This window comes from Candida margitis (assembly GCF_024628925.1).
Source record: "Candida margitis strain CBS 14175 chromosome Unknown scaffold38, whole genome shotgun sequence".
Lineage (NCBI taxonomy): Eukaryota > Fungi > Ascomycota > Pichiomycetes > Serinales > Debaryomycetaceae > Lodderomyces > Lodderomyces margitis.
This window is the reverse complement of record NW_026261805.1, coordinates 1-26,577: the sequence shown is the minus strand read 5'-3', so window position 1 is coordinate 26,577 and position 26,577 is coordinate 1. Positions and strand designations below refer to the sequence as shown.

At 37.5% G+C, this 26,577-nt stretch overlaps 10 protein-coding genes across 10 annotated transcripts; 9 read left to right on the top strand and 1 right to left on the bottom strand. All coding sequences in view use genetic code 12, as the record gives it.

The window, feature by feature from the left end:
• Positions 1-4,123: 4,123 nt before the first annotated feature.
• On the top strand, positions 4,124-5,179 carry CANMA_002368 (uncharacterized protein; the record flags this gene model as incomplete). Its single annotated transcript, XM_051814429.1, has 2 exons — positions 4,124-4,145; positions 4,554-5,179. The coding sequence occupies 2 exons, from the start codon at positions 4,124-4,126 to the stop codon at positions 5,177-5,179; spliced, it is 648 nt and encodes a 215-aa protein (XP_051672000.1).
• Positions 5,180-6,294: 1,115 nt separating this feature from the next.
• USO6 (Uso6p) lies at positions 6,295-9,678 on the bottom strand (the record flags this gene model as incomplete). The annotated part of the gene is made up of 1 exon (XM_051814428.1): positions 6,295-9,678. One exon carries the CDS (start codon positions 9,676-9,678, stop codon positions 6,295-6,297), a length of 3,384 nt encoding a protein of 1,127 aa, XP_051671999.1.
• An 823-nt stretch (positions 9,679-10,501) lies between these two features.
• On the top strand, positions 10,502-12,169 carry CANMA_002366 (bifunctional choline kinase/ethanolamine kinase; the record flags this gene model as incomplete). The annotated part of the gene is made up of 1 exon (XM_051814426.1): positions 10,502-12,169. The coding sequence occupies one exon, from the start codon at positions 10,502-10,504 to the stop codon at positions 12,167-12,169; it is 1,668 nt and encodes a 555-aa protein (XP_051671998.1).
• Positions 12,170-12,306: 137 nt separating this feature from the next.
• Positions 12,307-13,437, top strand: PEX7 (Pex7p; the record flags this gene model as incomplete). Its single annotated transcript, XM_051814425.1, has 1 exon — positions 12,307-13,437. One exon carries the CDS (start codon positions 12,307-12,309, stop codon positions 13,435-13,437), a length of 1,131 nt encoding a protein of 376 aa, XP_051671997.1.
• Positions 13,438-13,928: 491 nt separating this feature from the next.
• On the top strand, positions 13,929-16,562 carry CANMA_002364 (uncharacterized protein; the record flags this gene model as incomplete). Its single annotated transcript, XM_051814424.1, has 1 exon — positions 13,929-16,562. The coding sequence occupies one exon, from the start codon at positions 13,929-13,931 to the stop codon at positions 16,560-16,562; it is 2,634 nt and encodes an 877-aa protein (XP_051671996.1).
• A 1,014-nt stretch (positions 16,563-17,576) lies between these two features.
• Positions 17,577-18,644, top strand: CANMA_002363 (uncharacterized protein; the record flags this gene model as incomplete). Its single annotated transcript, XM_051814423.1, has 1 exon — positions 17,577-18,644. One exon carries the CDS (start codon positions 17,577-17,579, stop codon positions 18,642-18,644), a length of 1,068 nt encoding a protein of 355 aa, XP_051671995.1.
• Positions 18,645-19,240: 596 nt separating this feature from the next.
• HGT5 (Hgt5p) lies at positions 19,241-21,295 on the top strand (the record flags this gene model as incomplete). The annotated part of the gene is made up of 1 exon (XM_051814422.1): positions 19,241-21,295. One exon carries the CDS (start codon positions 19,241-19,243, stop codon positions 21,293-21,295), a length of 2,055 nt encoding a protein of 684 aa, XP_051671994.1.
• Positions 21,296-22,855: 1,560 nt separating this feature from the next.
• Positions 22,856-24,298, top strand: CANMA_002361 (uncharacterized protein; the record flags this gene model as incomplete). Its single annotated transcript, XM_051814421.1, has 1 exon — positions 22,856-24,298. One exon carries the CDS (start codon positions 22,856-22,858, stop codon positions 24,296-24,298), a length of 1,443 nt encoding a protein of 480 aa, XP_051671993.1.
• Positions 24,299-24,679: 381 nt separating this feature from the next.
• Positions 24,680-25,471, top strand: RPL8B (60S ribosomal protein eL8; the record flags this gene model as incomplete). The annotated part of the gene is made up of 1 exon (XM_051814420.1): positions 24,680-25,471. The coding sequence occupies one exon, from the start codon at positions 24,680-24,682 to the stop codon at positions 25,469-25,471; it is 792 nt and encodes a 263-aa protein (XP_051671992.1).
• Positions 25,472-26,346: 875 nt separating this feature from the next.
• CANMA_002359 (uncharacterized protein) lies at positions 26,347-26,577 on the top strand (the record flags this gene model as incomplete). Its single annotated transcript, XM_051814419.1, has 1 exon — positions 26,347-26,577. A coding segment is annotated over one exon (231 nt), but the record flags the coding sequence as incomplete, so codon positions are not given.

Genomic DNA, 26,577 nt, shown 5'->3' with positions numbered 1-26,577 from the left:
GTTTATTGGTTAGTGTATGGCTTGGTGGTGTTGCAGCAACGTGGTTTCGTGACTGGAGATGTAGAACGATCGAATGATGTAGTTTGGCGTGGTCTTGTACTCTAGAGTAGTAAAACAAATGACACAGGTGTTTTAGTGTTGCTGAAAGTTTTGGTGTATGGTGTGTTCTGTCTCCTTCCTTTCAAGCGTTAAGTAGGGTCGAGAGTGGTTGTGTTGGTTGTTGGTTGTTGGTTGTTTGACGTGTCTCTCTAGCTAACTTTGAGTTGTGCTTGTTATATATGGTGGGTGTAAGGTGCTGTGTTGTTGTTGTTGTTGTTGTTGTTGTTGTTGTTGTTGTTGTTGTTGTTGGGGACTAAAGTTGCTCTATGGTTGCTTAGTTTGTTTGATTTGTTGTTGCTAAAATATATTTATATGTTTTTGTTTGGTTGTAAAAAAAAAATAGTATTAAGAAAATAGAAAAATGTATATGTATACGTTTTATTGATGAATGTATATATTGTAGTATACTGTATTGTGTAAGTGTTTACTTTTTATTTTCTCCAAAGTATATAGTACTGCATATAACCAATTCCCATCCGAAGTATAATTACATAATCCATTACGTAATAATCACCATCACTACATCTACAATACATACAATACAATACAATACAGACAGAACTCCATTGTAGAAGAATCTCTCTTTGGCTGTGTCTTTATATTGTTCTAGTATACTATAGAGTAAACACATTATGTCTTTATTGTATTCATTTCATGGGATACACATATTGTAGAACAATTGTGTACGGTTAAGTTAGTGAGAATACGGTGTATGTATGTATGTATGTATTTTAGGAGTTTGTGTGCAATTTGTCTCGAATGAAATTATGTGAAATTTCACTTTTGTAATAATAAGGGACGACAATGTAAATGAAATTTTTCAGTTACAATAGATTTTATTGTTTAAAGTTGCTTATAGTGAGATATTGATACAAAAATGGACAGAGTATACGAAACTGAACGAGGAGGGAGATATAGAGACGAAGTGAGCTGACCAAAGTGCAAGAACTCCATAATACTTGCTTCGTGCTAATAGTGTGTGTACTTCTCTTAAGACGTATAAACACTTTGCATATACAGAACTTATTCTTTTCTATTCTTAAACGCCTTCTTACTTTCTCAAAATGGCAATTATAAGCCCCTTTTTTATCAAGTCTAGGGATAGATATGTAAACAAACAAAGCCAGCAGAGCAATTGTATCATTCAAATATATATAGTAGGCCAAGTACTGCCATAGGTGCTGATACCTCATCCTCATTAATATCGTTGACCTGATTATCACCTTTATAATTCAAACTATTTTCAAAAAATTTGAGATGTATTATATTTTCACTAATCGTTGAGCTAAAAATAACCAACTACTACCACCACACACCATCTACAAAAAACAATAAGTTACAAATATTAAGCCTCCCCTTATTATTACTATTATTATCATTATTATTTCCTCTGTACTAAACTTGAACAAACACAAAATATAACCGTCTCAATAAAACCTAAAGGAAGGCAACGTATGGCTTACGTCATTTCCAAATGTCTTCCATTGAAGGTTCACCAGCAAACCATCTCAACCATAACCCAAGAACGTGGCTTCCTACTCTTGCATATTCCTTGGTATATCTACATGTAACCCTCAGGGAAAACAACAAAGAAGCGAAAAGCAACATAAGAAAAAATTATTTTATTTTTCGAGGATTGGTTCCTATTGTTTATAGAAGTTACGAGCCCTTTCGCCCAAACTTTAAAAGTAATGATATTTAAAGAAGAAGAGTGACAAAAATTCTCCACAATCTTCAGAAACCACATAACTAAAAATAGACCCTACAACATACACTGCTAGTCAAGGAATAATGAAACTAATAAATTCAACTCTGTATCTGGTAAATATACTTTATTGTTATCCAAATCCCAATCGCCATTGAACAACTCCTTTATTCTTGTAAATCTAAACACACACACAAACACACTGCAAAAGCCTTGCACCTTTTCTTAAGCAACTGAGCTTTTATCGAATTGCATTTACCTATCCATTTTCGGTAATCACTCACCCAATTTGGGAAACTAACCATTCAATATTTGTTTGCTTTAGTAAGGCTTTTTTGAATTTTTCTTGTTTTCTCGTTTTACCGGAAGTATCGGAGAAATAACTGATCCAAAAAATAAACAAATACAAAGCGCAATTATTTTGCGCGTTGATTTCATTTCTACGTTAACCCGAGTTAGTGAATGATATACCGTCTTCCTTTTATTCTATTGCGAGCCACTTGCTTTTCAAAAGTGAAGAATTATTTTGCGCTTGTGTTTTCTTCCATTGACATCATATCTCAGTCCGAAAAGTTTTAACATTCAAGTGTGTTATTGGGGAAGAGAGGAGAGGTACCTAGTCGTCTAAAGCAGCCGAATTTTCTTTTTTTTGCACTGGGGAGTCAAAGTGATATGGTGAATGCTACAAATAGGATCTCTCTTTGTTGTGACGCTGGACCCATGTAGATGCTTATTTCATCATCGCACCAGTCAAAAGATGTACTTTTGCAAAATTTGTGTCAGAACTCTTTAATGTTTCCTTAAATTGGACTTAGGCGGACAATAAATATCGAATCTCTAGGATGTATTCTACAACTTGCTAGGTAGCCTATTCTATACCCATCATGCCACATTCTGACTTACCAATTGAGCTACTTGCTAGAATTCTTCCCATAGAGGATTGCCTTCTAGACTTGCCCAATGAGATTATTATTCCTTGGTTAAATTTGTTGCCCCAGGTGGAGCTGTTTAGAGTTTTGGGCTATAGCGGTTTTGGATGTAATTTTAACGAGAAAAATGGGAAATCAGAAGTAACTTTATCAGGCAAAATTTGCACCAAGTAGGAGATTATTGGGAAATAACACAAGCTTGCCTTGAAAAAGTGCTGGTTAAATATTTGAGCGAAATATTTATCAAAACTGAGCATTTTGTTGGAGTCAAATACTATAAAAAGTCATATTTGACTTTAGGGCCATTGGAAATTTGTAAATTGATTACCACAAGCTTCTGTACTGCCCAGTACTGCTTGAGGCTTTGGACAAGTTGTGATAGACAAATTGTTCTCCTATGGACTAATTACTTTGCGTGGGGTTATTTTCGAAAAAAGACTTGTCTTTCGCATCCTTCAAGGTTTCATGCGGATGCCGAATTAATAAAGTTTCCCGACTCTTGCTTTAAATAATTCTTAACGAATCCTTCTATGTCAGAAGGCTGTCCTCAGTTGTTCCAAAGAATTGAAACCTTGGAACTAGTTATGTCTATTGACGAATTTGTTGGGATGAAAAGCAATTTTCCACCTGTGGACAGCTACTTCCAACCTAGACAATCGAGGTTATTTTTGAATTTGGTTCAATACAGTATAGGAGAAGTTGTAAACACAAAATACCCAAACGATTTCCCCATCCAATGGATCGTAGATTTATTCGCTGTACAAAAGGTTCAGAGATTCAGCATACACTATTTTGATTCCAACACCACTTTCGATGACCTTGACAAACTCTTTCATCAAATGCCCGCCCTTTTGGAACTCGATCTTAGCTTTGGCAAATTGGGGTTTGAGAATGTTGTAATGCTGGTGCCGTTTAAAAAGAATGACTTTCACATTCAAACCAAGGTTGACAAAAGTTTCTTTGAAGCATACTAGTTCATATACAATAAATCCGTTTGGAGGATAAATATTCAGGATATATTTGCCCGAGGTTAGCTATATCAAAAGGGCAATTGCATCCAACTCTACTGAGGAACCGTTAACGCCTGCACGGTGTATTGGTCTTTGGTTTGAGTACCAAAGGTGGAAATTGAGACAACGAAGAAGCACATTAGCAAAAGATAAAGGAGTAAAGTTATAGAGAAATAGAGTAAAAATAGAATTAGATTGAAAGTTTACGTGCTTGTGCATCTCTTCACATAATACTCTAAAATAGGGATGGAAGAAAGGAGGATGTCCTGTGTAGTGAGTGTACTTATATCTTAAGATGTGGCGGGACAGGATTATTCCTGCAGAAAATGGCAAAGAAAGCACAGAGCGTTGAAGTTTTGGGAATACCAAAACAAATCAAAATGAGGTGTTTGTTAAAGGAAAGTACGTCTAACAATTTGTGAAATTTTGTATACAAAATCAGATCCAAACCTCACAAGAAAAAAAAAAAAGTTTTGCAACACTTTTAACATCTTTAGAGTTACACATAACAAGCGAAATCAAATAGTCTCCATTTACATGAACAATACAACTTCTCCAACACCAAACCTCTCTCAGGATGAAGCTAATTTCATGAACATTGTCTTTTACTGGAATCATTGTCAACGACTTTGGTTCAGTGCTATATTAGCAGTTTTTTGGCATTTTCAATTATTTGTTAAAAATATGACATCGCGTCTTTAACACAGTCATGATTGGATAAAAAAACAAGAACCTGGGGAAGAAAAAATTTGTGTAAGACTTTTAATGGAGCAAGGGCTTAAAGATTTGGAAAAGTCATCAATGACCTAGCAAGAACCAACAAAGTCCTTGAAGATAGAGTCAAATGGTTGGAAAAGGTAGTTGAGCATAGCTCTCAGCAGATACCCTTGTTGAACACTGAAGCGTATGAGAACCAAAATGTCCTGGGAACAAAGGTAAAAACTAAGCTTGACGCAGCTGTACCTTTGCTAAAATCTGAAGAATTGACTGACCTACATTTTGAAAAGGATGCTAGAGAAGTCGCCTCGACAACGAGCACTGTCTGCAAAGGTAAAGGCTTACCTAATCATCACGCTTCATCAAGTGGACTGGAGATTAGTGACAAGATTGTGAGGGTTTATTCAAGTGGTATTGAGTCAGAGGATATTCATCTTCAATCTGATATTATCGAAAAAGCAATTGCTCCAGTTGAGGCGGCTCAAAGTTTATTTGCTACTAGTGATGAACATTTGAATGAAAGCTGGAAATTGGAGTGGGAAAAGAAAATGATGGATGAGGAATATCCGGTGTCTGGTGCGTTAACTATGGAAGAAGGTAGAGAAGAAGAAGCAGAACAACAAGCTACACTTTTCCAGCTCCTTTTGAAGATGCCTGAAGATTTTTCTGTCAGCCCCCCCGCAACATTATGCTTTGGGTGTTTATCTTTTGCTTTATGATGTTGTAGCTGATCACATATGCGTACTCCGGTACTTGATAAAATGGATCGATTGGGCCCTTAGAGAATACCAGAGCTGTTCAAACTTCATGCTAGTCTTTGAATTCAAGTAAGTAGAAGGTTGTGCGGTTGACTTAAGTAAATCTATAGGTGGCTTAATTCTAATAAAATTAATAGTTTGCCTGGATATTAAGGTGTTTGAGGTTTAAAGAACGATTTCATTTTGAAGTTGAAGTTGGATAGCTTGGGCTGAGAATTCATGTATTTTTCTGGGTGAGCCGTTGCAAATTAGGATAGAGCAAGACATTGTAATACTTGATAGTAAATTTAGAGAATCTATACGAACACACACACAACCCTAAGTCATTATTCATCTTATGAGCTTCACTCAACTGTAAATTGCCAGATGTGTATCACAACAAGTCGAGTATCTTAACAAAAACGCTTAAGTACCTTGTGCCACAAACTTCAACAGATCCTAGGAAGCGTTTGGATTCGTAGTGATTTGTTTAAGTTGTTTCTTCTTTCTAGTAAGTTTGATGTTCGGGATCCACATCATTCCGCGTACTATGTTTGCCAAGGATTGAAGAAATTCCTTTGCAGTTGCACTATCCTATACCGGGCAACTGGCAAAGTCTGTGCCTGAATTCATGATTCCATGCAAGTTGTTGCATCCACAGTGACTGGCAATCGTGACAACCTCATTTGTTCTTATTATGATGCTTGTGTCATTATTTGCTATATTGGTTGTCTCCAATATGCATTTGTCCCACCACCCAGCACTTTGATTTCAACCTTTTGCTTGTTCCATTCAAGTTTCACTACCTTGCATCATGTTAGGTCTCCAGAAAGTTGGAGGACAAACTAGAAAACTAGGGCTTTAATATCCAGCTGAGAACAATTTAAGGAAACATTAAAGGGTCCTGATTTTGATTGGAAAACACTGTATATAAATAAACATTGCGCTTAGTGTACAAATCTAATATTACATTCTATTACATAACGAAAGTTACTCACAGATCCACAAAGTATACAATAGACGATTAAAGAACTAGATATGGATCAAAGTTTAACTGTATTGGTGATTGCATATACACGAGTCCTCTAATTTTTCTTTCAAAATCCAGTCCTTGATTTCTTCTTTTTACTCTTCTTCGACTTCAGTTTAGTGGGGGAACCTGAATTTGATTTCGAGCTAGTCTTACTTGGACTTTGATTAGACGTCAGGGGCTTTGTTGGTGTTTCATTAGAGACAACATCATCCTTGGCTATTGAACTTTGTTTATCGTTGGCATCTCCTAAACTTAAACTATCATTGTTATCCGTGGGAGATTCACTGTCAATTGATCCTTGGCTCTTGGCGACTTCTTCATCACTAACATCCTCTTCCTTTTCGTTAAATGAATAAGTTGAACTATTAGCATCATCATCCTTATGTTTGTCACTCTCATGGTAAATCTGTTTATTAGTTTCTGCATTATGCGACGTGTAATCTTTGACTTCCTCGACAACACTTTCAGTATGTTCACGAGATTCAATAATATTTTCCGCAATCTCAGTACCTACTGATGCTGAATAGTCAGTGGCTGCTGTTTCTTTAGGAGGCTGTGAAGTTGATGGTTGTTTTCCTTCATCTAAGCTAGGAGTTGATGGTTGTTCCTCATTATCCGGTTGCGGGGTTAATTCTGCTTGCCCTTTCTCTGGCTTCGTTGATAAGGTTGGTTTTTCTTCATCTGCTTTAGGAGTAGCGCTTGCCACTTTCTTTTCCGACGTTGGAGCTTCAGAGGGCTCTATATTATCATCAACGTTAGTAGTACCCAACCCTTTTGCTTCAGTTGCAGTAGTTTTCTCACCCGAATTAGACTTGGCAAAAGTTGAATCATCCTCGTCTATCTTAGACAGTGATATTCCCTCCAGTCTTTCAACACTAGAAGTTTCAGGGTCCAAATTTGTGTTTTTATTTGATGGTTCATCTTTCTTAGCTTTATCATTTGTAGAGCCTGTTTCTCCATTCTGAGTATTAGACTTATTTCCAGCTTGATCCTTTTCCTTTGCATCTTCTAAATCTCTCTTGAAGGCTTCAAATTTTTCTTGACCAACACTCCTTGAATGGAGCACCGATTCAGGTTCGTTAGAGAGAGGATCAACTGGTACATCTGTCCCGACACTATCTCCAACGCTTTCAGCTGCTACGATGTCATATCTGCTCAAGATTTCTTTGTCCTCTTTGACCTCCTCCTCTCCTAACGACTTCTCATCCTGAGCAGTTTTCTCCTCCGCTATTACATCATCATGTAGCTTTGCATCGATTTTTGCCAATGTCGACTCACTTTCTTCAGAGACAGCGCCTTGGTTTGATGCATTAGCATCTGTATTTTCATTGGATTTGGTCTCATTAGAAGTATCAAATGTGGCTGCATCTTCTTGTTCTGTCGAACTTGCCTCTTCTGTATTTGCTCCTTCAGAATCACCCGCTTGAGAAGTTCTACTTTCATTATCACTTTTAGCATCATCCTTGGTAACTGGTATGGTTGTTGGTGGTGGTGTGGAAGAATTCTGCGTCACAGTTTTAAAAACAGGAGCAGATGGAGCGAAATCTGAATCCACATTACTAGTTGCACCTGTCGTATTAATAGACTCCCACATGGAAGCAAGTGGTTGCTTGGTTTTTTTGCCTGTTAAAGGAGTCGTGCTTCTTGAAATTGGCTTTGAAGAATCCTGACTCCTGACCTCTGGTTTGCTTGTAGGCAATTCCTCCACTGTGTTTTTCCTACCTGATTCCTGAATCGATTCCTTAGGGGTCTTATAGTGATAATTATCTTCACTATCAAACCCCTTAGTGTTCTCAACCTCAGTATACTTCAAATCAGATGTCTTAGGATTATTATCCTCCGCATTATCGACATTGGATTTAGAATCATCCGGTGGGAATGCCTTGCTATCCTTTTGGTTCGCTACTTCATTTTCTTCAGTTTCGTTTGAACTGACACGTTCCGAGACAGTACCATTTACAGCGTCTATAACATTGCTTGGCAAGTATCCACCTTTCTCTTGTTGCTCAGGCTTCTCTCCCTTCTCAACACCATCTGCATTCAAACTATCTTCAATCTTTCCATACGCTTCATGCAAAATCTGCTTCAATTTTGTCTCATTCAATGGTCCACTTGCAAGCTCATCTTCCATCAATTTCCGTGACTCAATAATACTGGACAAAACTACAACATTTCTTGACTCAGCGATACTTAACTGATCCTTGACTTGTGTAACCTCCTTCTTTAAGTCAATATTGGTCGAATTCCGTTTACTTGATATGTTCTTTTCTGTAGCCAATCGTGCCCTCAATTCTTCAACATACCATTCGATTAGCCTGAATGTATTCCTCGATGCTTTCTTTGTCAATATGGCAAACTCATTCTGATCCACTTCTCCGGTCTTTATATCTGAAATGTACTCCTCATCTGAATGGTAGTCTTCACCAGACGACACCGCCTCATAATTTGTGGCGCCTTGTTCGAGGTGCTTGGCAATCCCTGCAAAGCTAGGGTCAAGGCGTTTCAAATCCTCGACGTAGTCACCACACCTTTTGAAAAATGCTTGGTACATTTGTAGCTCTTTAGTTGCCAAATCAATCTCTTCAGACAAGGAGTGGTTTCCGGCCTTCGTTTCCTTGAGCTCATTGTTTAATTTTGTTTCCGACTGCACGAGTATTTCTGCTCTTTCTTTAAGATCGACCAAAGCCTTTCTAGTATCATCAAGATCGCCAGAGACTTTCACGTAATCTTCGTGCATAATCTTGTATGTGGCTCTCAACTCTTCCAAATCTTTTTGCTGTTGGTCATAATCCTTGGTAAGTTGGTTGATTTTATCAATTTGATGGTTGTTGTCATTTTCAAGTTCCTCAATCTTTTGTTGCATTGCATCTTGCGATCGACGAAGTTCAATGATAATCTCATCTTTACCACCCTCAGATTCCTTAAACAACTCCTTTTGTTGTAGTATTTTACGTTCTGCGGTGGCAATTAACTCTTCCAACTCCGCGATTCTCGAGTCTTTCTCCACAGCCAAACTCTCTATCCCAGTGTTTAACTGGAATTTATAGTCCTGGGCAAGTTTTTGGCTATGTTTCTGAGCTTTTTGTAAATCAGCCTTCAACTGATCAGTTTGCTTCTCGAAAGATGTGGTCTTCTTCATCAAATTTATTGTATCTGAGGTCAACTTCTCTTCGGAAAGAGTCAATTTCTCGGTATTTTTAACACAATCTTTCAACTGAGACTCAAGAAGTTCATTTTGTTTTCGGAACTGTTCAAGCTTCTCAGATGATTCCTTTTTGGAGGCTTCTAGTTGCTGATTTTGCTCATCATGTGATGATTTTGTCGATTTCACGTAGTTTTCAAATTCTAATTGCACCAAACGCAATTTCGCTGATTTCGATTCATGTAGCTTGTAAAGCACTATCACCAAAATGCAGGCGAGTGCTGTGAGAAGCGCTGAATATGACATGACGTGGCTAATGTGACACAAGTAGATGATTTTGCCACAGGCTGGGAGCACATTTATAAGTTTTTTTTTCATTTTTTTCAGTAAGGTGTATTACGCTACCTTAAAGCGTCTTACGATAACTAGACCACTAGTATAGCTGTTTTGATAAGAGTTGTAAGCGCTATAGTGAGAGGTATGGCCTGAAGCGAAACCCGTTCATGGATTTCTTTTAGTTTTGCAACTAAAGACTTTTATGAAAAACTTGGTGTTCCTGCGATGTATCAGTTTGATACTGTGTTTTTTTCTTCGCGGCTGAACTCTCGAAGGTTCAAACAACTACATTGGTGAACACCAAGTAGCTAGGAAAAAGATGACTCCGCGACCCACTAAACAGACTGATATATGTCTTATTGATGCTAGACCGGTATTGCAAATCCAAAGTGTTTATAGAAACTTTAAAAAGAAGTATCTTTGAAGGTGTGCACACACTGATACACAACTGATCCCTTTGATTATCACAACGTGGCCACATCTGTATCCTATCATTCTTACAGCATTAAACAAGCAAGGCATTCATAGTAAAACGTTGCAATTGTTTCCCTTTTGTGTTCATCTTATTGTTAGTTTTTTTCATTAAGTACGATCTAATTCCTAAATAGGGAGAAAGTGCAGGAAAAATTAGACGCCGACTATGAAAACTTTCTTCTTAGCTATCGTATATCAGTCAGTATCCACCGGCGATATTATTTTAGTGACTTCTCGTACCAGTTCATATAGACGAAACTGACTCATAGCTTACTATAGACCAAGCCTACTATCACTCTCACCCCCATCTTGTTCAAACATGGAGATATCACCAGCAAGTCTAACCCCACGACCAAGATCAAGGTCAAGAACGAGAAACTCGACCGCCAATTCAAGGTCTACCTCAGCAACGAGAAGGCCGAGTTTGTCGGGGTCAAGAAGGTCGTTATCAAGCTCTTCCTTGAACAAATTGACCATCACACCAACGCAAATTGACGATGAACGGTCGGTACCATCAGTGCAAGCTATTTTGGATAATTCATTGCCTGCTGATTTTTTCAAGCAAGATATTGCAGCTTTGGCTAAAGCATTGAGGATCCATAAATGGCATAAACGAAACTTGAACATACACAGACTTAGAATTACAAGAATTTCTGGGGCTTTAACCAATTCAATTTACAAAATCGACTATGATGATGACGAGCAAGATATCCATTTGCCTTCATTATTGTTAAGAGTATATGGAAAGAACGTCGACGAGTTGATAGATAGAGATAACGAGCTAGTTACATTGATTAAGCTATCGCAAAAGCGAATTGGCCCTAGGTTGTTGGGAATATTTACAAACGGAAGATTTGAACAGTTTTTAGATGGATTTGTCACTTTAACAAAAGATCAAATAAGGGACCAAGTTATTTCGCAAATGATTGGTAGAAGAATGAAAGATTTGCATTACAAGGTTGAATTAACTAATGAGGAGTTACAAGCCACTGTACCCACTTGCTGGAGATTGATTGAAAAATGGCTCAAAATCTTTGAAACTGAATATAAGCCGGGTTACGAGAAGGCAAATATCGACCTCAAAGATATTTTTATGATGGAATTTGATGAGTTTAAAGAGCTTGTGTTCAAGTACAAGCAGTGGTTGTTTAAAAAGTACGACGAGGAAGGTTTTTCTTCAAACTACAAATTTTGCCATAACGACACTCAGTATGGTAACTTGCTTCTCCATCAATCGTTTAATCCAAAAGAAATTGTTCTCGACACGCCAAATGGATCGAGTACAAATTTACCCGAGGTTGCCATCAAGTCGACTTCTAATAAAAAGGATTCAAACTTGGTGGTGATAGATTTTGAATATTCAGGACCAAATTTCCCTGCATTTGACATTGTAAACCATTTCAGTGAATGGATGTCCAACTATCACGACCCGGAAAGGTCATATTTCATCAACAACGAGGCTTTTCCTACCCAAGTGGAGCAATTGAATTTTATCAAAGCTTATATTGAATATGATTTTCAATTGCCGTCATCGAACTTGGTGTCGGCAAAATCAGACGAGGAGCTTTTGAACAATACGAATAACCACGCTGTCGGCATTATTCAGTATGAAATTGAAAAGATGTTTAATGAGTGTATCTACTGGCGGTCATCGGTCCAAATTTTCTGGGCTCTTTGGGGATTGATCCAAAATGGTCCTATTGAACCAAGACCAGAGTTGAGCAGTCAAGAAAGTGAAAAAGGTGTTGACAGTACATACAGTATCACCGTTGAGATGGAAAAGTTTGGACTTCAAGATTTAGATCTAACTGCTGGCGATGCTATAACTTCTAGTGATGACGATTTTGATTACTTGAAATATAGTAACCAAAAAATAGCAATCGTTGCTGGTGACACTATACAATTTGGATTACTTGATAAGGGTAATGTTGATTCGAAGTTCCACGATAGTATCAAGTACTTAAGTTCAAAGACTTATGACTTGTAAAGATGAGTTCTTTTGTATATACTGCATATAGTTTTCAAATTTTATAGATCTTTATATCCCCCACTTTGACAAAACGAAAAACAAAAAAATCTAGGATAATAGTTTAGGCTGCAATTAGCGCCACTCCTAATACATTCATGTTATCCTTTCGTACCAAGGGCTATAATGGTTATGGAGTCCAGTACTCGCCTTTTTTCGACAACAAAGTAGCAGTGGCAGCAGCTGCCAACTATGGTCTTGTGGGGAATGGGAGATTATTTATTCTAGACATTGAACCAAATGGACAGATCTCGAATCCCATATCTTGGGAAACACAAGATGGATTATTTGACCTATCATGGAGCGAAATAAACGAAAACCAATGTGTGGTGGCAAGTGGAGATGGTCTGATTAAGTTATTTGATCATACAGTGCCTCAATTTCCCATAATGCAGTGGAAAGAACATCAACGAGAGGTGTTTTCTGTAAACTGGAATTTAGTAGACAAGACTAATTTTGCCACATCAAGTTGGGATGGAACTATAAAGCTCTGGTCAAGTCAGAGACAGGAGTCAATGCTTACGTTAAATCCAGGTGGAACTGACTTTACAACGGTGGCGGCTCCAGTTTCATCAACCGCACAACCACCACTTCTGCATCAACAACAGCACCAAAGGAACCAAAATAGTAATACTAAAAACTGTATCTATGCAGCCCAATTTTCACCCCACTCGCCTTCAATGCTTGTGTCATGTACTGGTGCATCACAAGTGCAAATCTGGGACATTAGAGCACCTCACCCATTGCAACTACATTTCGTATCACATGACGGTCTAGAGACTCTTTCAGTTGACTGGAACAAGTACAAGTCAACGGTTATCGCATCTGGAGGGACTGATAAATCTGTTAGAGTATGGGATTTGCGCATGGTTTCCAATTTGGATCAGCCTTCTGCTCATTCGCCTATGCCTCTGCACCACCACCGCGGCCCTAGCGCGTTAAATCACTTTGTAGGCCACGAGTTTGCCGTGAGGCGAGTGCAATGGTCTCCCCATACCGGCAAAGAATTACTAAGCACATCGTACGATATGACAGCCAGAGTGTGGGTCGATGAGCTGGATGAGCGAGCAAGATTTCTAAACACCAAAACCGGTGGCATGAGAGGTGTATTCAACAAGCATAGAGAGTTTGTCATAGGATGTGATTATAGTCTTTGGGGAGAACCTGGGTGGTGTGCTACCACTGGCTGGGATGAAATGGTGTATGTTTGGGATTCAAAGAGGCTTTAAAGATGAGATACTCTATTTGGTAAATGCATGTGTAAGCAATGATCTCGTAAATGAACTATGACACAATATGCAACTAAGATGTTTCTTCTTCTTCTGCTTCTTTTGCTATCCCAACGTCTTTTTTACCTTTTACGGATGATTCTGTTATTAATCTCTCTCATTTTGTATAATGTACCTTTTGGTGTAGATGAGTTTCCTATTTAGTTCAAATTCAAAATAAAATTTCTATGCATGGAAAAAAAAATGTTATCAATTTTCCTAAATAGGTAAGCGAATATTAACTTTTGCTGTTTATTACTATATGGACTACTACCTTTGATTTTGCAACTCAAAAAAGGGAATGATTACATACAAGGCTTATTTGTGGTATCAGTAGAGGAGTGGGGGAGGGGGAGATCATATATAATCGATCATGGGTTTCTTACATGTATTTTTGCGATGTCGTACGGGTGAAATTACTTTACACGTTTTATATTTTGCATAGGATAATCATGACAGTCACTACAGTTACCTTAAACTTGGCCTACAGTTTCAGAATTGATCCGAAGGCAACTAGAAAGTCATCCAACTACCAAACATATTATGAAACCAACAATGGGTTATGGAAGACGCATTTAAATGACTTGACTGGGGAGTCGTACAAGGTGATGGATAACTTGTCCAAATTGAGTTCAATATGCAACGAGATTAACATGGCAGGAAGCTTGGTCAATTACGTTGAGTTGATTTCTCCCCTGATGAATAACCATCGAATCATAGTGCATTTACACGGCGAAGAGTCCTTTCTAGCCAAGTCCAAGACGAAAATCCTCCATTCGTACAACTACACAAGTTCAAAAACATTGACCCTTGATGAATCGCAGTATATGAAGATTGACGAACAATTTATCCACCAAATGAACGCATTATGTCAAAGATACCCAGTCGAAGTGATTATAAATAATGAAAAATCGTCATTTAGTAAAAAAGCATCCGAATCAGCATATTCCATCCACATAGTTGGACATCAAGACAATGTAACTTTCTTTGGCACTGCATTGAAGGTGTTAATTGATCTGCATTTGAATAACTACACCATAGATTCTTACTCAATACCATTGAGCTTGATTCCATTAACTGGTGGCACAAGTTTATCCAACTTTAAACAAATTGCCAAACAAACTAGGTCCAATATATACATCCCTGACCTATTACCCAATATATTCAATTCTAGTATACTTACCAGCAATTTTGACATGACCGTTTGGATCACTGCTAAGTACGCTAGGGACTTGATCTTAGCAAAGTCTATTTTGGATAAAATGTTTTACAAGAGGAGTCAATTGATTTCAAAGTCGATTGAAATGTGTCAATCAAAAATTGACTTGATCCTCTTGCATAACCAACAAAGTGTGATTGATTTGATGTTGAAACATGGGGTCTTTATTCAATTACCCAGTTTAGGTGAGGAAAACCAATCAGTTGTAATCCAAGGATTACAAGCAGATGCCATTGATGAATGTATTAAGGATATTGGATCGATAGCAACTGAATATTATACAGTTTCGGGTATATGCTCCAATAAGAGTGAAATCTTGCAATTGTCCCAGTACACTAAAACATGCACAGTGGTAGTTACCGGTAATACTTTTGTGATCAATGGCCATTACAAGGAGATCAAATCGTTAATCCACAACTTGTCATCACTTTCATCAACATTGAATGTTCGTATTGAAGTAAACAACGACCAAAAAGATTTCATTAGTGGTAAGAAAAATGGTAAATTGGTTAAAATTCTTAATCAAGTGAACAATATCCCATCGATTAAATTCATTGCCTACAATGAGTATCGATTCTACATTGATATTGAATCGTCGTCGGCCATAATTAGTCAAGCTATTGATTTGATCGAATTGGAATTACCCCTGGAATTGAAATTTAACATACCTGAAGTATTCCATAAATCAATAATTGGTAATGGTGGGTCCATGATTCAATCAATAATGAAGAAGTATAATGTCTTTATTAAATTTTCATCAAACTTCGACACATCAACCAATGTGTATTCGCTATTACGTCAACCAAATGTGTTGATCAAGTGTCCTCAGAAAAATATGGCCAATATTCCATTAGTAAAACAAGAGATTGATGACTTGGTGTTCAAGTACTGTATGAATGATGTTCAACAACAAAACGTATCCATTTATTATAACCTCAAATTCCAAATTTTAAAAGGTCAATACTTGCTGTTGGTGAATAGTAACAAGCTCCATTTAATTAATCAATACGAGCATGACTACAACTCATTTATAGATTTCCCAACATCAATTGATGCGTTCAAGACAAGCAATGTTGTTGAATTTAACATCAAGGGTTCGGAAACAAAAATCAAGTCGTGTGCTAAGCAATTGCAAACAATTCTTGCCACCAGCTATGAATTTAAATTTGCTGGCAACTCAACCAAATTTAATCAATATTTTAAAACAACAAGGGCATTTGAAGATGAAGTGGTGATTCCATTTAAATTGATGTTTGGGTTCGATGTGATTGTTAATGAACTGCCATTAAATTCCGATTTACCCTATTACCAAGTTGTGATGTCTTATTATTGCGACACCAAATTAAGCGAAGCTATCGAGTCTTTAACCTTTTGGTTAAGAGAATGCGGGTTCCTCATTTACGAAAAAGCTGAAATGAAGTTTAATTCAATATTAGAGTCGTCATTATCGTCGCCAATCAAGCTTCATCGTTTCTCCAATCAGATTCCATTGCAATCAATCACTAATGTCAATATCAACATGATGACACCATCTTCATCGCCAGTAAGGAAATTGCAGCCAACAACAACAACAACAACATCATCATCATCTGTGGCTGCAACATCACCAATCAAGAGTTATATGGTGTCCCCTTCGCGACAACAGTTGATGATGTCGTCACCTATTAGGAATAACATGTATCTGCCGATGATTGGACCTCAATCTCCAACTAAACAAAAGATGTCGACGCAGGTGCAGTCACCGGTAAGGTACAACAATTTCGGAGCTAATCTGGACCAAGCAGTACCACCAGTGGTCAAGTTGCTGCCGGTCAAGTTCAGTTTAGAACCGGCTTTTAGCGCTGGGAATCACGTATACAATATATAGTTAACGACAATGAAATGTTTACACGATATACGCATCTACTTTGAAGATTTCTTTCTTAGTAAGAATCATATTCACCTGTGGCATTACAGCAGATAGGTCGGGAATGGCTTGTAACTGGTTATTCTTTCGGTTCAAACCGACAAGACAAACTATTGAAGAAGGTAGCTCCGCCAGAAGACAAAGATTGGAATCCCTTCATATTGGTATAATACCTCTCTCTTCTAGTTCTATTCCCGCAAAATAAGCGAATTTGCTATCCCTTATCCGCCTTCTCCAATAAGGGGTTACAAAAGTTAGAAAGAAAACGTTTTTTTTTTGTTATTTTTTTTACCACAACTTCACTGTTTTTGGTTTTGCTGGGGTTTTATGAATTTAGCCGAGGGTAAGTTCTCTTTTTTTTTGTTGAGAACTGAGAAACATTAGACGCCAAATAAGAATGACAACCAAAAAATTTACTTTGTTGAACCAGCTGCTCAACAAGTCAAGCTTTAAGACAACCTACATTCATATCTTTGCATTATGTACGGCTGAATGAACTCTATCACGCTCTTGATTTACACTCCGCTGGATCCTTCTCTTCTGCTTTATCTCAAGAAGTAAGTTCGTAGTTTTACCCAACATTCTATTTTTAAACTTTGTGTAAGGGACTTTAATTGCACCCAAAAAAAAAAAGAACAATTACAAAATTACAAACCGAGATATATCATTTAAGTCCGAAAACAATGAACAAAAATTAGACAGAACTTCCAGCAAAGACGCAACCAGACTTAAAACAGAATAATAGTGTACTCCATACGAACCCACGCACAAACAAACTTTAACTTCAATGTGCAGAGAGTAAAGAAAAAAATAACGCAAAAAGCTTTTTGCTTGTTTAGTTTAGTGTAGTTTTGTTTTTGCTTTTTTTTTTTTCGTGTTGTATAAAATGCATGAAAAAAGTCCATCCATCAAGATGACTGCTGCTCTGTTCAGATTTCAGCCGACTTTGCCAATTATTCCACATAATAAACAACCATGTTGATGAAGTTTGGTCTTCCCAGTGCTGATGCCTGGAGCAAAGTGCCTACCCTTGAAACTCCAGTAGCTCCGAGCCCATTCACCTGTCAATACTTGACTCAATTGTATGAATTCACCATGAAAGGTTCGACTCCATTAACCATTGCCATTATTTATTTCACTTCGGTGCATCTTATGAATAAGGTTGTCAGGAATAGACAAGTTCGTAAACAACAGGAATTGGAGAAAACGAGTGATTATAAAGGGGGAAAAGGACAGAAAAAGCAAAGATTACCAGCTGCTCCTTATTCCATCTCCAAGACTCCGTTATTCAAAGTCTTTGTCATCTTGCACAATATATTTTTATGTGCTTATTCTGTATGGACATTTATTGGAATCACAACCACAATTGCATCAACCATGGACATTTTCAAATTAGAATTGATTCCATCATTTTATCAAACTCTTAAAATTGAAAACTACACCTTGCAAAAATTAGATGTGTTTTTCCAAAGTGTCTGTGACCCCAATAGTGGAATTTTTTCCAGAGTCATTACATCAACTCAAGGATTGCATAACTTGGAAATATTGGGTTTCTGGTTTTATATTTCTAAATTTTACGAAGTTATTGACACCATTGTCATTCTTCTCAAGGGACGTCCATCATCATTATTGCAAAGTTATCATCATGCTGGAGCCATGATGTGCATGTGGGCTGGAGTTAGATTCCAATCGCCACCAATTTGGATCTTTGTTGTATTCAATTCATTCATCCATTCATTAATGTATCTCTACTTTACGTTATCTTGTTTCCATGTTAGAGTCCCTCAAGTGTTTAAAAGGATGTTGACATCGATGCAAATCACTCAATTTGTTGTCGGTGGCAGTATTGCTATTTTACATTGTTTTGTTTGGATTATTGATACTAGTAAAATGGTTAGTGCCGAGAACATGGAGTTGGTGAATTGTATCAGCACTCCTGATCAAGCATTACCAGTGTTGATTAATGTTGCATATTTGACCCCATTAACGGCTTTATTTGCTGCTTTTTACATTGAAAGTTATTTCAAAAAGAAGACCGCTTAGACTTTAGGGGCAGTGAAGTGGAAGCATAGAAGTTTATTCATTGTCGCATACTAGTTTGATCTGTATATATTCACATATAATAATAATTAGCTGATTACCAGTTGCATTTGTCTCCTCTGTTTATTCAGTAGCTGCAAAAAAAGAATAAAATAGAGTCATGTGTTTGTGAAGGGAAAGTATTGGACCTGAATGCACTGCAGTTCAGGTAGCTAATGGTATTGAAAGTGTACTGCCTGAGTGATTTACCAGGTTCAGAAGCTATCATAACCCTTAAACAATTACTACAGATGAACTAGCTTTTAATTCTTCCACATTGACTGTATATAGTTCATTCACCAGCAACACTTGGTTTACAAAAAGCCCCGAATAAATCTTACACAAAACATACGTCATACTTATTTCTTTTAAATAAAAAGTCAACCACGAGAACAAAAGGGGAACAAAATTCAACAACAAAAACATCCAAAAATCTCTATTTTATATTGAACACTAAACCATTTTAGAACAATCTATTCATTTTCTATTTAAACTCAAGCAGTCCACTTTACGTATTCCAAATTAAAACCAATATAGTCATCAATGTGTCTGGTGCGAAAATGTCATACAATCCACTAAGCAACGATTCTCAAGATCCCTTTTCTGACCAAAACATATTATCCATTGAGCAACCAGCTGCTATTCATGCCACAGAACTGTTGATATCAACGCAGCAGCAGCAACAACAGAGCCAAGACTCCAACATGAATGATGATTTAAAAGCCAACGGTGGTAAAAATTTCAATCATAATGAGTTTGCCAGTAGTCTGCTGGAACATGCAGAAGAAGAAGAAGAGGAAGATGATGAAGATTACGATAGATTTGACCCTATACAATTCAAGCACTCTGGAGATGGCCAAGACGATTATGACGACGACGACTTGGAGCGCAGTTCAACTGATTCGTTTACTGACGCATTTGGTAATCATTACGCTATAGATTTTAACAATAAGGCGTATACGCTGAAACTTAGATTTAAAGGAAACACATTGGTTTACTTCACGTCGGCGTTTGTCAGTTTATTTGTCAGTTTATTTGGTTACGAACAAGGTGTATGCAGTGGTATATTAGCCTTTGACACGTTTAATGGGTTTTTCCATTCACCAGGTCCGGCAATGATTGGATTTGTGATTTCGATATTGGAAATCGGGGCCATGGTGAGTTCGATATTAGTTGCCAAGATATCTGATACTTTTGGCAGGAAAAGAACCATTTTATTGGGTACTTTTGTGTTTATGATTGGTGGTACCTTGCAAACATTTTGTCCCAACATGTTTGTGTTTGCCTTGGGAAGAGTGTTTAGTGGAATTGGGGTGGGGATTCTTTCAACTATAGTGCCCTCATATCAATGTGAAATTAGTCCTAGTGAAGAACGAGGTAAGTTGGTCTGTGGCGAGTTTACGGGGAATATAACGGGGTATGCTCTTAGTGTTTGGGTTGATTATTTCTGTTATTTCATTCAAAACATTGGTGATACTAGATCCAAGCCGCATTCATTCTTGGCTCATTTGAGTTGGCGATTGCCTTTATTTATCCAAGTTGCCATTGCATTTGTCTTGTTTATCGGTGGGTTCTTCATTGTTGAAAGTCCTCGTTGGTTGTTGGATAATGATATGGACCAACAAGGATTCAATGTCCTTAGTTTATTGTATGACTCGCATAAATTGTCAACTAAACCCAAAAGTGAATTTTTCATGATTAAAAATTCCATCTTGCATGAACGGAAAACGACTCCTAAATCAGAACGTACTTGGAGACATTTATTAAAACATTATAAAAAGAGAGTGTTTGTTGCTTGTTCTTCATTGATTTTTGCGCAATTGAATGGAATCAATATCATTTCCTATTATGCACCACTGGTATTTCAAGAAGCTGGCTTTGACGATGCTGGTGCATTATTAATGACGGGGGTCAATGGTATCATATACTTATTATCAACAATCCCACCCTGGTTTTTGGTGGATCGATGGGGAAGACGGCCTATTTTGGTTAGTAGTGGGTTGGCAATGGGAATTTGCTTGATTTTGGTGTCGGTGTTTATGCTCCTCAACCGATCCTATACTCCATCGGTGGTGGCAGTGCTTGTCATTATTTACAATGCGTCATTTGGATTTGGATTTGGACCTATCCCATTCTTATTATCAGGTGAATCATACCCCCTTTCGGTTCGATCAAAGGGGGTATCACTTGCCGTTGCCTGTAATTGGCTCAGCAATTTCATTGTCGGCTTATTTGCTCCCATAATGCGCCACAATATCAAATGGGCCATGTACTTATTTCCTGCTGGTTCATGTTTTATAAGTATTGTCTGTGTCATTTTGTTTTATCCTGAAACCAAGGGCATTGAATTGGAACAAATTGATGAAATATTTGATGAGTTTTATTCAATCAATCCCTTCAAACGTGTTGTCGGTAGTTTTGATATGATTTTGAGAAAGAGGAAGAGAATTAGAGATAAACAGAGTAGACGATTGCATGCAAAGTATAATCGATTGAGCGATGGGCAACAGCAGTCACAACTGCACCGTCGATCAAGGGACTTTGGTGGCGCAGATGATGATACGTTTGAATTACAAGCCTTGAATGAAATGGACTATGAGAACCCAGATCTATAGTTGTTATAAAGTTGTCTATACTAAATCAAAAAAAGAGTTGGCAGAGTAATAAGTAAATAGTGGGGCAATGGGGCCATAGAAGTCAATACTGTAGTGAAGTTTGAGCTCGGATTCTGACGGTTTCTCTTTAAGTTGCCGAATTCGGTAATTACATCCAGAACGTGTTAAACGAGATTTTATTTTAACGGTTGTGTATATTGTGTGTACAGAAAGAAAAAGGATTGCGGCATTTCTCTCTACACACGACATCTGTACACATACACACACACTCCGAGAAAAATTCTAGACCCATTTTTTTGAGATCGAATCGACCCCCACCCACCCATGCCACTGCTTTTAACGTCGGCAATAAGCGAGTTTAGTTCAAAGAGGGTTCATCATGGTAAATTAGGGAGTCTCATTAGCAAGGCAATTGGTGGAGACAATCAGATACCTTAACTGAGTCAAATGTTTCTCTAGCACGTCATTTTATAGGAAAAGTTGTGCCACATATACCAACGGAAAACAAAATTTAAAACAATTGAAAATGTAAATAACAAAAAAATAGTTTAAGCGATGAAGTCAACTTTAACAGACTGGTTTGGATAGTTTGGGGCCAAAAAAGAACAGCAACTTTACTAACAGAAAGATAGTAGTAATGTACTGATAGCAAAGAACGTTTGTTCTTCGTTTTAGATACATCGGCGTATACCGACGCCTATTAAAAGCAAGGACTGTGTTATTGTTTTTCGAGTTGTTGTTGTTGTTGTTGTTGTTGTTTTCTTATCTATGAAATTTTTATACCAAAACAAGCGCAATTATCGTGTAATAGAATTTAGCTCATTTTATTTTCGTTTGCTATGAAAGATGAGATCATTCATTTTTCATTCAACAATAGCAAGTTAGACTTTACATGTAATGTAAAGTGGGATAAGAGGAGAGAGAGAGAGATCATTATATTGAGATGTGGTTTAAGCGTTGTCTCTTTACGGTAATAAAACTTTCCTCCAGTCTGATTTCTGTTGATTACTCTTTTCGTTGTTTGTCTGTTGTCTTGTTGTATTCTTTTGTTTTATTGTTACAGTCATTCCACAAAATATTAATGCCCCCAATGTTACATGAACTGTTGAACAATAGATTTAGTTTACACGATAATGCATAGAACAATAGTGTAGTAATGTATTCGCCCCCATACTTTTATACTTGTGAAGTAGAAGTTATATTAGACAAAGGCATTGAAGTAGTAGAGAGTGTGTATATAAAAATTAAAAGAAATTAAAAGAAATAAAAAAAAATCTAATACGTATATAATAGGTATATATATATTATACCAACCCTTTAACTCTAATCTAATAAGTTATACAGATCTTCATTTTATACCAATTAAATTGTATTTACTCAGTGAACCCAATCAACAAGGGTAGTCTATACATTCACCTGTCACGCACACGAAGCAGGAAAAGTGTTTACGTTTTGCGGATTTAGAATTTGGTACCATCCCGCTTATTCCCTTTGGAAACTAGTACTTGAAAGCATAATAGACATGGCAATATAACACACCTCCAAAAACACTTGGCAAAAATGTATATTGACATGGAGCAACAACCATTATTCGACCAGGAGTGTCTACAAGAAGTTTGCAATCAACAATACTGCTCATCGACATGTATACCAAAATCCAAACCTGTAAAGATTCGAAAATACAAAGCCAACATTGCAACAAGAGAGAAAAGCAAGAGGCAAAGGGGGATCTCCGAATTAGCTAGAGCCCAGCATTTAAAACACCCATTGGATGATACTTTTAAAGTGATTAATGACGACGAGGATAATTGTTCAGAGGATGATTACGATTCACTAGACGATATCTCATACTCATCTTGCTCGTCAGCGTCAGACAATTTTAAAGACCATCAGTTATTTCCAAACTATTCCTACGGTTCATCATCACCTCGTACCAACTCTTATGTCGATAATAGTATAGCCAGCTGCAGATCAGGCATTTCACTACTTTCATTAAATGGCACCACATTTTCTCCGTCGTCTTTAGCCAGTACCCCATCTACAACCACTGCGTTCTTAACCACCACAGCCACACCTACTTCCCCTTTAGAGTCCATAGAAGGTACTGGTCCTAAAGCTACTACACCATATCTTGCACCTAGTTCATCGCCACTCTCAACATCTGTTTCCCTTGAAGGAACAAATACTCCGAAGACAACCAAGTCCCTCAAACTTCATAGGACTACATCTACTGAATGCTTGAACAAAGTGCTCCTCAAGTACAAACTGAAGCAATCACTATACTCCAACCTCACAGTGTCACTAAAATCTTTAAGAGATAGACTTGTCACAACGAGCTTGTCTGATATTGACATGTCTCCTTCAATCTTGGATGTTTCTCCTTCAACTGTAATTGATGAACCAATTTCACCGCATATAATCACAGATGAGCTTCCATCGCAGGAATTGATTACGTTTTTTGAAGCCAAACATGACCATGATACCATCCAAGAATACACCAAATCTCCATTCAAAAACAGAGACCATCGCATCAACTCCCAGTTCCTCAGATTATATGCTTATGACTACAATGCACGTATGAATTCACGATCGCTTCCTAATTCGCTTTCACAAGAAGAATTGGTTAGTATTATCATGGATAGGCCGCACTTGAAACCATTTCATAAGAAGCACAACATTTATCACATTTCCAACCTATCAAGAGAGAAACTTTGGAACTCGGTAGTTCTCAAACCTAGACTCGATAAATCGCCACAGCAAAATATCGACTATGAAGATTACATATGTACTGATAATGATAATAAACTTACTTATGCTTCGATAACACGAAAACATGGTAAGTATTTACCATGGGATTTGAAGCCTAGTATTAAACCAGCAGGGGTTTTGCCTGGCGGTAAATGGGAATTCAATGGTCAAGCTCCCAATCTGGGGATCAGCAAGACACAATTTACAGTTAAAGGTTGGTGTAATAGCAGATGGGTTGCAAAGACACAAGGCTAGGGAAACATCTGCGGTTGACAAAGCTCCACCCACCCCTCAAAGGCATTCAGTTCAATTTCTTTCTTTTTTTCAACTATCGTTTAATTTGGGTAGATTTTATAGATTTTACAATGGATTTAGTTTTATACTGCATTTGTTGCAAAGTTGCAATTTTAGAGTACGCGATACTATAATGCGACACTCGAATGCCACATTCCAGCGCGACAGTGAAAAGAAAAAAACAGTCCCATTAGGTCACATGACGTTTTAGGTTTCTTTTCTCGCTCGTCCTACATACTATGCAGAAACATCTCACGCACTAACCAAACAAAAATAAATTTTCAAAAACCTGCCTATCCCTCTATACCAACCTCTCTCTCTACACCAGATCATAACTACATAATGGCTCCAAAAGGAAAGAAGGTGGCACCAGCCCCATTTGCTGCCAAGTCTAGCAAATCTACTGAAGCTAAGAACCCATTACTCGAATCCACCCCAAAGAACTTTGGAATCGGTCAATCAATCCAACCAAAGAGAAACTTGTCTAGATTCGTTAAATGGCCAGAATACGTTAGATTGCAAAGACAAAAGAAGATCTTGTCCCTCAGATTGAAGGTTCCACCATCTATCGCCCAATTCAACCAAACTTTGGACAAGAACACTGCTGCTCAAGCTTTCAAATTGTTCAACAAGTACAGACCAGAAACTGCTGCTGAAAAGAAGGAAAGATTGACCAAGGAGGCTGCTGCTGTTGCTGAAGGTAAATCCGCTAAGGATGCTTCACCAAAGCCAGTTGTCGTCAAGTACGGTTTGAACCACGTTGTCTCCCTTATTGAAAACAAAAAGGCTAAATTGGTTCTTATTGCCAACGATGTTGACCCAATTGAATTGGTTATCTTCTTGCCAGCTTTATGTAAGAAGATGGGTGTCCCATACGCTATTGTCAAGGGTAAGGCTAGATTGGGAACTTTGGTTCACAAAAAGACCTCATCAGTCGCCGCTTTGACCGAAGTTTCATCTGCTGATGAAGCTGAATTATCTAAATTGGTTTCAACTATTGATGTTAACTACTTGCAAAAATACGAAGAAAACAAGAAGCACTGGGGTGGTGGTATCATGGGTTCTAAAGCTAATGATAAATTGGCCAGAAAGGCTAAGGCTGCTGCTGCTGCCGCTTCTACTACTGGTCATTAAGAGAAGTAGTGGAGTTTATCCATTTGTATAGTAATGTACTAAAGAAATATTTTTTTAATCGGTAATCGAAGTCGCATATGTAAGAGTAGAGAGTAATTTGTCACCAAGCAGCGTGGTAACATAGGAGTTTCTTCATACATTTCATACAATTAATTCTATTTTTATTTTTTTGCTGCCAAATTGATCAAAATAACAATATCCATAAAAGTAAGGAAAAGCATCACCACAATGATTTGATGTTTTGGGGAGTCTATAGGGAGATTCTCAGCGAATTTTTCTCTTATGACAGTGTTTCTGATGAAGAAGGGCAACTCAAAATGGAATTTCCATTGTTTGTGGTTTAATTTTTGACAGACGCTACATTTGTACAACATTCGAGAGAGTTCTTACGCACTTCTTAATAACGTCAACAATTTGAAATATAGTAGCTTCCCGCACTCATTACTGGGATCTTGTGTAGCTGAACACATCTTCTTGTTTGTATGACTGATGCATTATGCAGAGATCTAATTGCTTCACCACACTTCCGGTCATATGCGACATTCAATTGTAGTAATGTAGTAATGTCGCAACTTATCAAAACATGAAACCCCACTTCTAAATGTCAAAAGTCTCCCCAATGGAAAAGCGACAAAAAGTAAAAACAAAATAAAGTTTGCACAAACTATTTATTATTAATACCCCATTCCTAATGCGTTTTGTACTACAGAATGTGATTCGTTATTTGCAGATCTAAAGATCTATAGCATTTGTCTTTTGAAAGAAAATGGTTTCATTGTGTTTGGTTATAAATAGGGGCATATTCTTCCTTCCAACGAAATTGAAAGAGCAAAGAAAGAAAAGAATTTAGATTACCCTTCCTCATTGTGTTAACCATGTCAAACTTGTTTTCATCAAAAAGATGCACCGCTGATGAAGCATTCTCAAAGTTGCCAGTTGTTGATGTCACCGAATCAATTCCCTTGGGTGCAGACTCCAACAGGTACAATAGTTCCAACTATTCTGAGACTTTTAGAAATAAAGCCCATCCTCAATATTTGATAGATTCGATACACCCAGACTTGAGCACTCATCCGAAATTATTCAACCATGCTGCTAAGCTTTAC